The sequence below is a fragment of the Ictidomys tridecemlineatus genome, chromosome 1 (genome assembly GCF_052094955.1).
Source record: "Ictidomys tridecemlineatus isolate mIctTri1 chromosome 1, mIctTri1.hap1, whole genome shotgun sequence".
NCBI classification, from domain to species: domain Eukaryota; kingdom Metazoa; phylum Chordata; class Mammalia; order Rodentia; family Sciuridae; genus Ictidomys; species Ictidomys tridecemlineatus.
In genome coordinates, this window is record NC_135477.1 from 170,347,665 (window position 1) to 170,362,024 (window position 14,360).

Genomic DNA, 14,360 nt, shown 5'->3' on the forward strand with positions numbered 1-14,360 from the left:
GGGCACACCTTTAAAAAGCTTAGTAATCTGCTATAACTCAATAAACTCATTTTCCAGTTATAAAACAATCTCTAATGGAACTGATTAGCAAGAATCAAATGTCAGAATCTGATTGAATCTAAGATCATAGCTGTAACCAAGTTTCTATATAGTTACTAAGCCAGGGACCAGTCCCTGGAAACCCAGTAGGGTTCTGCGAGGCAGCCTACAAAACCCTACCTCAGCAGCCAACTGATCTTGCCAGCATCTCTCAGTGTGACACCAGTATATTTCAAAAAGGTGTAAAGAGCTTTAAGTAGAATGACTTGCAGATTATTTTATATTTTTCATCAATAAAGCAATTCTTTTTCTACAGCCTACCCACAACAAATTTCTACTTTTCCCAACTAGAAAATATTGTTAAAGTGAATTGTTTGATTAGATATAAAAGTATCATTAGAAGCAAGCAGATTATTAAGAAGTAAAGAGTACATTCTCTATTTTCCATTCAAGGAACAGATCATTAAAAAGTCTAACTCTACATTTCTTGCTTACCCATTTTTCCTAAGTCACAAATTTCATAACCTATAATTTATTTTCAACTACTCCACCTGGTGATGCATAAATCTTATGGCAACCAAGGGAGTACACACAACATTGAAAAAATGGAGACTCTGTCTTATGGGTATTACATATTTAATAGTCAAAAGAGGGTTACTAAGTATCTCCTGTTTATCAAATTAGAATAGTGCCACAAGATAAAATTAAAAAGAAAAAAAAGTTCATCTGTTAAACTTGTTATTCTCACTCGGAATATAACTACAACCCCTCCTTAGAAAGCATCTCTACACTGAATGTGGAAATAATATCCTCTTCTTTGAAATATGTACTTCTGGGAACCACCCAGGTAATCACTGTGTAAGACAAAGAAAGGAGATAGAATCAGGCTTAGACCCAGAGCTCAGGCAGTTTTTCCTTAAAGATCTGCCCCTGAGGCATAAGAGAGCACGTCATTTGTGTGGTCAATCTAAAAGCTTCCTATACTTTCTGGTCACATACATAGTCAAGAGGCAGAAGAGAATAACCATGTAAACACATTTTTCATACCAGTCAGGTTTAGATCTATTTTATACACTGAAACTGAAAAATAAATCAAAAAAATTTATCTCCCAAAAGTCTAGTTTGTGTCTGGGAGTAATTTTTCTTAGAGCAAAGGTTTAAAAAAAAAGAAAGAAAGAAAGAAAAAGACTATTTTATGTTGGCAATGTTAGCTCCAGCACTGCATCCAAATGAAATCCATCCATAACATAACCCACAACTATTTAACTTTTCAGTTTAAATTTAAAAAGGGAAGAAACTATGGTCACAGCAGAAATATAATCAGAAAAAAAAAAAAAACCTAGGATGTGACTTCTAGATATGTGATTCTGTATTATTTTTATCTCTATTACAACAGCTAACATATACATCTGCCTAGCACTAAACTGACTTTTAAATCTCACAGCAACCCCATGAAGAAAGTACAATGTTATTATTAGTTCCATTTTACAGAAAGTGAAGATAAGTGATTATCCCAAAGTTATACAGTTGATAACAGCAGCTCTGGGATATAAACCCAAACAGTCTGCTCTCAGACAATCACTTCCCTTTACCACCTTCTCAAGAGAACTTCCAAGAAAGAATCTCAGATGCTCCTAAGTGAGCTGAAAATAGTCACTGTTTTGAAGGTGTAGAAAGGAATGTTGTAACTATGACTATGAAATAAAAATGAAAAGCTCTATTAATGTTTATGTAAAATTTTATTCACCTGTGTGTGATGATCTTACCTGAACCAATTCTCTGTATGCAGACTTAGCAAGGTTATAAGGTACTAAAAGATTAGAGCCAAGAAAATAGAGAACTTCCAATCCAGTAAAAATCATAGCAAATTTGTTGATAATAACAATAGTCTCCAGAGGAACAAGGCAGAGTCGTGCTAGCAGAGGAAGCATATGAGCTGAAAAGAGCCAAATCTGCTTCGTTTTCATGACACAGGAGCATAAAGTACACACCACCAACTGACCTAAAACAGGATAGAATGCATTTAATTCTGAGCACTTGGTAATCAAAAAAATAAACTTACTGTTGATAATGATGGTAACACAGCTTTTAAAGAAGTCCAGATCTACTGTATAAATGTTTAAATCAAATTTTCACTTCATCGACTATAATTACATATTCACCTGTATTATGAATGTTGAAAACTAATTCACTTGGCATGATTAGAAAAAAGCAACATAAATCTCCACTTGTTTTCATCATGTCTGACTACATTTACAACACGGAGAAAGTTCTTTAAAACATAATAATTCATTTCTACTATTCATCGTTAGATCCTTTTCAAAAGGTACTCAATATTTAACTTATCAGGACTATAGGTAAAAACATAAAATCCAAGAAATACACTTACTTATCCAAGATTACATTGCTTTTGAGATTTTTAAAAAGATAGTACACAAACTACTTCACAATCAACATTTTTCATTTAACACATTGTACATCTCTCCATGCTAATACATATGGCTATATGTAAAATTTGTATGGAATACTAAATAATGCATGTGATAAAATATTAGCATTTGGCCTTTTCCTGATATTTCATAATTATGAAGTGCTTTGTTTGAATAAGCTAGTGCATTTAAAACACCATTATACACTTATGATATCCTAGCATAGGTTTACTACTTGGGGCACATTTCCTAACATTTTCTTAAGCTAAATTCCTAAAAGTGAAATTTCTGAATCATTTGGCCTCAGACACATACTGTCAGACTGTCCTCCAGAAACAAGTTATCTAGTATACAAGATGCCCATTTTCTTATTGGTTTGCCTACAGTGAGTATAATTTAGAGAAGGAAAGAACAAGAAATATTTTCTAAGGTTTCTGAATTTTCATTTTTCGGTTATCAATAGAATTGAACATTACCAATAAGTATATAAAAACACTTGCAATTATTTGGTGAAATTTCTTTCTCATTCTTTATTCATTTTTTCTATTGAAATAAGTATCAATATTTGATCAAAATATAAATCCTGTAAGCTGATTAAATTGTTCTACTGTATCATGTCTTAATATTTTAAATAAGTTCATTCTTAACAAGTTTCACTGAAAATAAACTAATCATTTTCTTCCTAAGGAAATGTTTCTCTTTTTGGTGCAATGGCTCTCCCTACCCAACATAATACAAGTATTCACCTACATTTTCTTTTAGTAATTTTTAATTTAAAAACTAATACATTTTGAATTTATTTTGGAAAAAGGGAAAAAGAAAGATCTAAGTCTATTCTTTCCAGATGTTCGGTCCATTGTCTCAGAACTAGTTATTAGAATCACCCATTATTTTCTTTTTAATTTGAAATGCCACTTCAGTACACTCTAAAATCTTTTACATATTTGCGTTTGTATAGAAACTTGCAATTTTTTCTTTCCCAGTGATACACTGTTAACAGTGCCACCCTGTTTCATTTCTGTGACTGAACAAGTCCCCCATGGCTCTTTTCACAATTTCTTTAAGACTCTTAAGCATATTATCTTCTAGATTAGTTTATAAGTCACTTATTCATATTCTCTTCCTTCTTGCCAATGAAAAGCAAAACAAATTTGCAGTTATGTTTGTACTTTACCCATAGAAAAATACAAAAATGGCAACAAATTCTACACAAGGCTGAACATCTTTAACAATCTACTATGCTATAAAATGTGTTATTTTCTCCTTCAAACCATTAGTTTTTCCCCTCTAAACAACTAGTATCCAAATGTGAACAATATTCATAAAGGCTTAGAAAAGAGAAGAAACAAGAGGTGAGGTCACCAAAAGAGATTATGTCAACATCATTTTGGAAGATAGAAAACAAAGAGGAGACCACTCATTGTGTTTTTAGCTAGACCTCCTCCCCCTAACCTGGAGTAAGAATGAAGTTTGCTTTTTGAAATATGCTGAAACTGAAGCTCCTGGACACTATACACAATCCATAACAGAGGAGAGATGCCCAGATGAAAATAAAAGGCTACACCTCAAGAGATGATCTCTCTCTAGATCCCAAAGCACTGCTGTTAAGTTTATTGCTCAGTTCTCAGCAGTCAGTTCTAATCACTGCCAGCTGCCTCCTCTATGCTCTCTGAGAAAGCTGACCAGCCCAAGTAAAAGGATTACAAAGACTAACACCTTGGGGTACCTGCCTCTAACAGCCACTCCCACTTGATCACCCACACTGGAACACACCAGTTGGCAAGCCCTAAAGAAATTCCAACAACTCAGCAACTCCCTTTAATACAATGATAGGTAGAGGATCCCTAGACATTTAAGCAAAACTTTAGGTTTAATCAGTCTCAAATGTAGCAGAGGCATCGGTTTTATATTGCTTTGTTTTTTCCCCAGGTGATTCTAATCCAGGCTTGAGAAACACTGGTTTCTCATGAAAGACAAAGACCAAAACAAACAAACAGAAGTAAGACCTCAGAGGAAATGAAGAGACTGCAAGTAGCAAAAAGAAGTTTCAAAGTAATAATACCTTCAAAAATATAAATTATATACCTAAGAAATAAAGACTACCATGATAAAAGAATTCAAGGAAAACATTTTTCTTAGATATGAAAAATTATATAACAAAAATCAAAATACAACAATAAAAGGGTTAGAAGATAAAAGTTGGGAAATCTCAGAAAATGAACCTGCCCCCAGCGAAAAAGAGAAAAGGCCAACCAGATTAAGTGGAGGAAAACACAAAAGTAAGAAAATTAAGGGCCCAACCTAGGAGGTCCAAATCCAATTAACAGGATTTCTAGAAAGGAAGACAGGACAGAACAGCAGGGAAGAATTTATCAGCATTGAAAGAAGAAACCTCTGGGGAAGGAGTCCAGAGAATGGAGGGGAGGGATGCAGGAGAGAGCCGATTTTCATCATAAAATGATAGTATATTTTCTTGGTTAAGAATAAGCATATATTTGGGCTGGGGTTGTGGCCCAGGAGTGGAGTGCTCTACTAGCACAAGCGGAGCCCTGGGTTCGATCCTCAGCACCACATATAAATAAATAAATAAAATAAAGGCATTGTGCCCAACTACAACTAAAAGATAAAATATTTAAAAAATAAATTAAAAAATAGTTAAAACTGAAAGACAGGCTTGTAATGCTTTAATACTAGGAATGCTAAGAAATTTTGATTCCAGCATCTTACTTTATTGTACTCAGAGCTACAATAAATTTTCTTGTTCAGCATGATGTAAACTTCTCCTAATCTCTGAAATTCCCAAAAGTCTAAGTCAGCAGCACATGTAATGATCAGCTCTGGCATTACAAGCTTCACTTGACTTCTTTCAGAGAATATGACTCATACAACATATTCTCTTTGAGAGAAGACTACTCCTCCTATTTAGGTGAGAGGAGGAAGGAGTCATATTATTAGTGGAATCTCCCCTGGAGCTCCACAAGAGTAAACTGCTTTTTTGATGTGCCTGTGCCAAATGGTAATTCTAAATAAATCAAAATCATAATCTCTGGATTCCAAGATTCTACTAATAGAAATATCTCCAAGAAATTTTCAACCCTATAAGGTCACGGCATATTCAAAGTATTTTGTTTTTCAATAAAAGTTTATTGTTGAAATGGAAGAAAAGGAGTAGGAAGTTACTTTAAAATCAAAGTCAGAAAAAAATGCCATTTAGTAGTTTATAGAAATTATTTTATTTCCTTATTCACTGAATCTTAGTTGGGTTGTGGCCATAAGTCACTGATCAAGGAAATAATGTCTCATACACATATTAAGGTACATCCATAACAAAATTTTACATGCTTTCTAACCTAACAAATATTCCCATAACACAACCCTTCAAGGCATTTTCACTCCCCAGTCAAAAACACTCCACAAGCAGCCAGCTCACTGTTAGCCTTTTATATCCCATTAGAATTACAACACAACCCACATATATAATTTAATATTTTCTAAAAGTCATTTTGAAAAGCTAACAGAAACAGATAACAGAACAATATACTTTAACCAATACATTTAAAATATCATATATACATTCAACTCATATTAAAAATTAAAAGATATTTTACACCCTTTTGGACTAAGAAGAAACTGAATGTGTGTTTTTGCACACACAGCACATCTGAATCTGGAAGAGTTACATTTCAAGTGTTAAGTGGCCACCTGTGATAAGTTCTGGACAGTGCAGCTTTAGATTTTGCAGGTCTGAATCAGTCCATAATATTCCCCCACACCACAGAAGACAGGGGCCTCTTCAAATGCAAGGGCTAATATCAGAAAATAGTCCTCTTCAAAGAAATTCTTCAAGCTCCAATATTCAGCTTTTTAATACCTTCTACAAAGGTTAGTTTAAGATTCACAGAATAGGTTTTCTGGAATACAGTTTTTCAGAACTTTGGCATAGTGCAGTCTGGTAACTCACTTTGGACTGTATGGATATTTTTTTAGGCTTAATCCAACATTTCAACTTTAAATATTCTGCTATTTCAGTGATTCAATCACATCTAAAATTCTTAACATTTCTGGCAATTTATTTTTGACAAAACAGCGATGACTTTAAACAATGAGTAGATTTAAATTTTATTTTAATCTTTCAAATAGCGCTGTTTAAAAATTAATTTTCCCAAATACTCAAAACACACACAAAAAAACAAAAAACTATGAGGTATAAACAATATGATTATAAAAACCAGAAACACCTATTTGTGGGGAAAAGATTAAGAAAATATGACATTAAACAACTATTGTTATTATCATCATTAATAACTTGGAGCTTTTGCATTTTTTTAAAAGTACACACCAATTTTTATCATAGATACTAAAGTACGGACTCAGACTCATTGGTTCCTACCAATACTTTTAAGTCTTTAATGATACATACCTATTAAGGCAGTGGTAAACCGATTCATGGAGAGAGGTTCTAAATACATTGGTCCCTCATATGCAGACTCCAATTCACTCCTAACATAGTCTCTAAAGAAGAAAAACAGTAAGAATGTATTGGATGGAGGAGAGAAGCAGCTTTATCACAGCATTTTCAAGCACACGTTAATAACTTCTACAGTTAAGAAAAAGTTTAGATATAAAGAATTATATAGAAATGGCTGGGTGCAGTGGTGTAGACTTGTAATCCCAGCAGCTGGGAAGGCTGAGGCAGGAGGATCACAAATTCAAACCCAGCTTCAGCAACCCAAGAGAGACCCTGTCTCTACATAATATACAAAAAAATGATTGGGATGTGGCTCAGTGACTAAGTGTCCCTGGGTTCAATCCCTGGCACCAAAAAAAAAAAAAAAAAAAAAAAAAAAAATTATATAGGGATGGCCTTTACCTCTATCTTCCAAGTACTGGAAACAGATTCAATTTACTGAAACTGAGTTTTACTACGCAAAGAAGGTAGCCAAAGTTCCACAATATGTTGATTTCCTTTTTTCCCATGGCCTTATTCAACATTTTGTGCTCAATAAAAAAAAAGTTGAAACATCATCCTTCTATCCTAGTATGAAAATCCCTAATCACAGTATACTACATTTCCCCTTTTGTGCTTCCACCATCACCTCTTTTATTTCTCCCAAAGTGTGTCCCCCCAATATAGTTCATTAGCTACAGATAAAACCACAACTATTTCACAGCAGCACAGCCTAAAAATTGTTATTTTGGGGCTGGGAATGTGGCTCAGTGGTAAAGTGCTTGCCACCCATGTGTAACACCCTTGGTTCAAGCCCTAGAACCCCCCACAAAAAAAGGACCTTTAAAAAAAAAATCTATGGGAATTTGCAAAGAGAATTATAATATGTAGATTACATATTTATTTTGAAACAAATACTACATCACAAAAAATTAAACATTTGACAACTGAGAAGTAGTAAGCTTTAAGCAATAATATAAAAGCCTTTTACACTCTGAGAAAACATAAGCAGGAAGCATAAAAAAGGAGAATTTATTTTGTTATCAGGAAGTTGAGTAGTATTACAGAAAATAGTTGTCTTAAGTTCTTTTGGCATCAAAGAAGGAAAATTTATGTAAAAAAATTCCTCCCTCTTTTCCTCAACTGTTGAATGTATTATTCATTGTACTTTAAAATAATTTGAATGTTTTCAGTATTTCTGAACAAACTCAAATTCATTATTTTTTCTATGAAATAACTTCCTGTTAGGCAATCAAGTTGAATTCCTTTAGCATAGCATAACCAAACAAGGAATGACCCTTACATAATCAAGCAGCTGAGTACTGACAAATTCAAAATTTAAAACTAAATTTTTTTTTTTTAAAACAGGAGCAGTTTGGGGTTTGGGGGATGATTATAAAAGTCAGTGATTGACAAGCTCCACAGGTGATTTAACAATTCTCCATTTCACTCTCTAATGACTATTTCTAATATGTACTATATTCACAATCTCTTTCTACTGAAAGAAAAATCCAGATACTCAAGAAGAATAATTCTGCCCTGGAAAGGACATCTGTACTGTCTAGAAACATTTTTGATTATCACAACTGGGGGAGAGGAGAAAAGGCTGCTACTGGTACCTGGTAGGAAAAAGCCAAAGATGATACTAAGCCTTCTACAATGCACATGACATTTCCCCAGAACAAAGAATTATCTGGCATCAGATGTCAACCATGTAGTGGCTGAGTAATTCCTATGTATATGCAAAGAACACATTCCTGAATATTACAGGTAACCCCCAAAATAGTTACTATGTTTTCTGCAGTTGTGAAAAGGAAGAATTAAGAATTATGAAGTTTAAAATTAAATACCATGTTTACAAAGTGCTTGAAATGCTCTTTAAGAAGTAGAATTATATTTAAAAAGAGATATAACTCTGAGTCCCAGTATTTCCTAGGCCTCTAAAGTCAAGTGATTTCTTTTTAGTCACACCATATCCCTATCTAATAGATCCAGTTCAATCATGGGACAGGAAAATCCCACAGGGACAGAAAGCAGACTGGTGGTTGCCAGGGGCTAGAAGAAGGGGAAGTAGAACCATCTGTTAAATGAACACAAGGCTTTATTTAAAATGTTAGGTAAAGGTGATAGCTATATAAATGTATCATATGCCATCTCAATAGTTAATTTTTTAGTATGTTAATTTCATCTCAATTAAGGAACATCAACGCAAGAGCCCTATCCTCAAGGGGAAAGCCAAAAGGTGCCCTAGAAGGGATCTCTTCCCAGTAGTTCTCTTGGTGGAGGGAAAAGGAGACCACAGAGAGGAGTTCCCTGTCATGTTTTCTCTCCCATTTGATTCTGTCATCATATTACAGATGTCCTATAATATACTTCAGCAAACTCAAAAATATTCTGGAAATTCTTATTGAGACATTTGTCAACTATTTTGCATTATTTTAAAGTCTTCTTTAGTTTAGCTTCTTTTTAAAAGCTTCTTTGTCTTTAGAGTTTCTTGCCTTAAACTCTAATAACATATAGCAAAACTTCTAAGAAAACTTAATATGCTCTGCACAATTTTTAACTTGTAAAGAAACTGCTGTACATAATATGTTGCTAGCACTCTGTTAGGCCCTGTGGATACTACAGTAGACAAAACTCAGTTCCTGCTGCAGTGAGGTTTACTAACTAGTAAACTAGTAACTTTATCCTTACCATTATTAAGTCACACAGTGAAAACTACAGTTGTAACAACCAAAACATGTCCCTAGACTTTGCTTCCTGGGCGACAAAACTGCCCTTAGTTGAGAACCATTACAATAAACAAAGAAATCATTAAATAAAATTTTTTGTTTAAATATTGAACTTTTAATTTTGACAGGAATAAAATAAAATTGACTAAATATCTGGAAGGCCTGAAAGAAGCTAGAGAAACAATTTAAATAAAGATGTCATATTAACAATTAAAACAATTTAAAAGAAGGTGTCAAAACAATTTAAGTAAACACTGTGTAAATGAACAATTCAGTTGCATAGTAAGCAAATGTTTGTGCACATATAATACTTACTTAAATATAGGTATTTAAACATCTTAGCATCTTAAAGATCTCTTGTACTGAATGGTGCTTTGTTTGTCCATTTTGCAGAAGATAACTCAGAAGGCTACCACTTTGTTTTGTGGGAAAGATTAGCTTTCTTAATTAAGATCTTTTGAAAGCTTCCCATAGGTGGCCAGAATGTACAGATTGTTCCTAGGTTGTTCAGGGACTTAGACTGCTTAACAGACTGATGTATAAAGATCTTTAATCAGTTAATGGAATAGTGAGCTCCTAGGTTCTGTTGTTTGTGTAACTTTTATAACTCATGTGCTTTTTTACAGCAAGAATCTTTCTAATTGCAAGCTATATTTGAGGCCTTTTTCATACATCTTAGTCTTTATGCTCCCAATTTCAGTTAAAAGAGAAGAGGCTATCACAGTGGATTAGAGAAGTTTCAAAGTGTTTAGTTTATAAGTACTTAGGACTGATTGCCAGTAGTCCACAAACTGCACAAATGAAAAATGAGCTTTAAGAAGGAAAAAGATTTTATTCAGTTATAAGGAGAAGGGACTTGTTTCTAAAATACATAAAGAATTTCTACAACTCAACAATAAAAACAACCCAATTAAATAATGTACAATGAGTAATGAATAAAATGAATGAAAAATGAACTAACATTTTCCAAATAAGATTTCCAAATGGAGAATGAAAATATGAAAGGAGGCTAGATATCATTAGCCAAAAGTAAAATGAAAAATCAACAGAACAATGAAACATCTCTTTATACCACTATGATGACTCTGCTAATAATCACAAGACACCAATGAATGTTGACAAGGATGTGGAAAAATTGGAACTTGCAAATACTATTGGGAGAAATGCAAAATAGTGTTCCCATTTTAAAAATCAATCTGGCAGGCCAGGAGGCTGAGACAGGAGGTTTGTGAGTTCAAAGCCAGTCTCAGCAACTTAGAGAGGCCCTAAAAAATGATACCCTGTCTCTAAGTAAAATATAAAAAAGGTATGATTTGGTTCAGTGGCTAAGTTCAATCCTCAGTACAAAAAAAAAGAATAAAATAATAATAATAATAATAATAATAATAATAATAATAATAATAATAAAAAGGTCTTGACAGTTCTCAAAAAGTAAATATAGAGACCCTATAATACCACAATTCCATTGCAATGTAAATGCCCAAGGAAAATAAAAACACATGTCCACAAGAAAATGTCTATAACATTATTTGTAACAGCCAAAAAGTAGAAACCCAAATGCCCATCAAAATGCAGCATATCCATACAACAGATTTTGACTTGGACAGAAAAGGAAATAAAGTACTGATACATGTTACAATATGGATGAACCTTGCTAAATGAAACACCAGGTACAAAGGACCATGTTTGGTACAATCCAATGTATATAAAATATTCAAAATAAGCTAACTGAAGAGACAGAAAATAAGACTGATGGTTGCCTACAGCTGGGAACAGGAGAGTGGTGGGAAACAGGATGTGAATGTTAATGGATATGGAGTTCCATATGGGGCAGTAAAAATCTAAAATCGATTTTGGTGATAGTTTGCACAACTCTGCAAACACTAAACACCAATGAGCCACATACTATAAAGAGGTATGTAAATTTTATCTTAATAAAGCTGTTTTTTTTTAAAAAGAAAGTCAGTTATTAAGCTGCACCATGAAATCTGAACCATTATATTTTTAAAACTAAAGTCTTCTAAATTTAAATAAATAGTCTCAGTATCTTATAAATATGGCAAGTTCAAACTTCAATATTTATTAAAAGTCATGTCTTGAATTATTCAAGGACAGCATGTCTTTTCTAACCTTTTGTGAGAAAGCATCATACAGTATAAATTATACTGAGGAAAAACACTAAAATGTGCCATACTTTGAAATTCATTCACTTAATACCAAAACTCTAAGATAAGCACTGTTTATAGTGTCAAACAAGTCATTTGCCGAGGTAACATATTTACTGTAGTAAAACTAACCCTAAAACTAATTTTCTTTCCACTAATTATGCTGTCTCCTGAAGATGACTGAAGAAAAAATTAGAAAACCTATATTTAAGTTAAAGTCTAGGAATGTCCCTACTTCATTTTTCATCTGTAAATACCAAAGGATTTTAATAAAGATGAAAATGAAATAAGAATAGGAAGTATTTTTGCCCACTCAAACATTATTAAAATTTTTTTTACTGCTTGTTATATTTTAATGTTTTAACAATGAAAATAAACTTTAAATATTAAAAAAAATTCCCATAAATTAAAAAGTTGAAATTGCCAAGAATGGTCAGAAAAAGTGTTTTTATTAAACTTCAGAAGCTGCTTTGTGTCCTTACAGAACAGAATTTTGACCTCTCTGAAAAATCCTTGAATTGGTGATACTATAGACAAAAATATAGCAACACAGATTTAGTCATCAGTATACCACTAAACTACACGGAAACGGAAAAATTATGAAGGAAAGGACAGGTTCATAGTTTATCTTACCCATTCTAAAAAGTTATCAACTTATCAATATACCATGGAATTTTATCATTAAAAAAAATCATTTTTTAAAGCACTAAAATGCTCACAAAACATTGTTGTGTGATTAAAAACAAGACATAATATGAATGAAATTCATTAAGTACTTACTGTATGTCAGAAATTGTGCTAAGAAACTTATGTCTTAATTGAATTTTAAAACAGTCCTTCGAGAGAGTGTCATTTTATAGGTGAGGAAAATAAGGATTCTCTCTCTTGTAATATCCAAGGTTATAGAACACTAAATAAATAACCTAGGATTTGAGCCTATCCAACCACCCATCCACCCATCCACAAATTATGTGAAAAGCTCTTATGTGCCCAAGCACTCATTTGCACACTAAGATGGTGAATCCAGAGCTCAGATGCTAACTCTTACATATACTCTACACATAGAATTTTTGTTTAAAAATGAACAAATAAAGATGGAGAAGTGTCTCCACCTTGAACCTGAGCTTAGGTTCAGAAGTATCCAAGTAATGCATCACTTACAAAATGTGTATGGGTTGGTGCTGGTAGTGCTGGATGAAGACAAAATTTTGTCTGAGTCAATACTGGCCCTTGGTCTAGTTAAGTTCTATGAATATGCTACTGGAAACGACTTAAATTGTTTTCATTCTGAGGACATAAATGTATAACACAAAACAAAGGTCACTGCCTCTGTTGTTAAGTGGAACACAGCTTGATTTGAACACTACTCTGGCCACTCCAGATTTGCAATGTTGACATTAGATAGCATACCCTGGGCAAGGATAGTGGCATAAATTAAAGAGTAAAATATCACCCTCCTGGGACCAAACTGAGCAAAGAAAGTCAACCAGGTAGGAAAAGAGAGACAGGGCTGGAGATGTGGCTCAAGCGGTGGCGCGCTCGCCTGGCATGCGTGCGGTCCGGGTTCGATCCTCAGCACCACATGCCAACGGGGATGTTGTGTCTGCCGAGAACTAAAAAATGAATATCGGAAATTCTCTCTCTCTCTCTCCCTCTCTCCTCTCTCATTCTCTCTTTAAAAAAAAAAAAAAAAAAAAAAGGAAAAGAGAGACAAAAGCAGAAGATTTGAGTTTCAGGGAAGCTACTCTAGAACTTTGAGAGCTAAGTATATAAAATATTAAGGAAGAAGGAGGGCCTGCACCTACAAGAGGGGCCAAAAGCCAGTTGATTAATTATTATAATTATTCTTACTCTTTTGTTCCAACTGAAATGGTGAGAAACGAAGGTATGAAAAAACTAGGAGAGAACATTAGAATATTAATAAATCTATCTCTGTGTGGTAAAATTTCAGGTGACTGTTAAAGGTAGTAACACAAAGTTAAATGCCACGCATCTCTGAATTGGGAGTATTTTATTACAGTAAGTAAAATTCAATCGCAGTTCATGAAACCTAAGTTTCAAAAGACATATGTCCAGATTAATTTATATTTATGGTATCACCTTTGGTTCACCTACATTTTGACAATGTTTCAAAGGTAGGAAGCTCATATGCATTGGCTGACTTGAGTCTTAAAATTAAGGTCTAGCAGACCTAGGTAAAGTGACAATATTGTTGAAGAGGCAGAAATTCTAATATAAATGATTAGTCTTATCAAATTATTTCTATCAATCACCCACTCTATATAACTGCAGCTTAGAGGGATTCCACACATTAATAAGATGACTTCCTAAAATGCTCAGAAATACAGAGTTAAGATGCTCCATGCTCCAAAAGCCTGTCACAGAAAATGTTTTTCTCAGACAATACAAAAAAGTTCAAGAATATCCTTACCTATAAACTCAAGGTTTTAAACGGAAATAAAATTTGAACATAATCCCAGCTATTAATTCTGAATATTTATTTAGAAAATACATATTTAGAAAACAAGTATCAAAAAGATCTGTTTTT

At 33.4% G+C, this 14,360-nt stretch overlaps 1 protein-coding gene across 3 annotated transcripts in view; it reads right to left on the minus strand.

Moving 5' to 3' along the window:
- The window catches only part of Rnf145 (ring finger protein 145), a 38,738-nt gene that overhangs the window by 13,409 nt on the left and 10,969 nt on the right, over positions 1-14,360 (minus strand). For all 3 annotated transcript variants that reach the window (XM_013358697.4, XM_005325435.5, XM_021726476.3), the window contains 2 exons: positions 6,889-6,980; positions 1,806-2,041 (listed from right to left, as the gene is read on the minus strand). In XM_013358697.4, coding sequence (XP_013214151.1) covers positions 1,806-2,041; positions 6,889-6,937 — 285 coding nt within the window. In that variant the 5' untranslated portion in view covers positions 6,938-6,980. The remainder of the gene's footprint in view (positions 1-1,805; positions 2,042-6,888; positions 6,981-14,360) is intronic.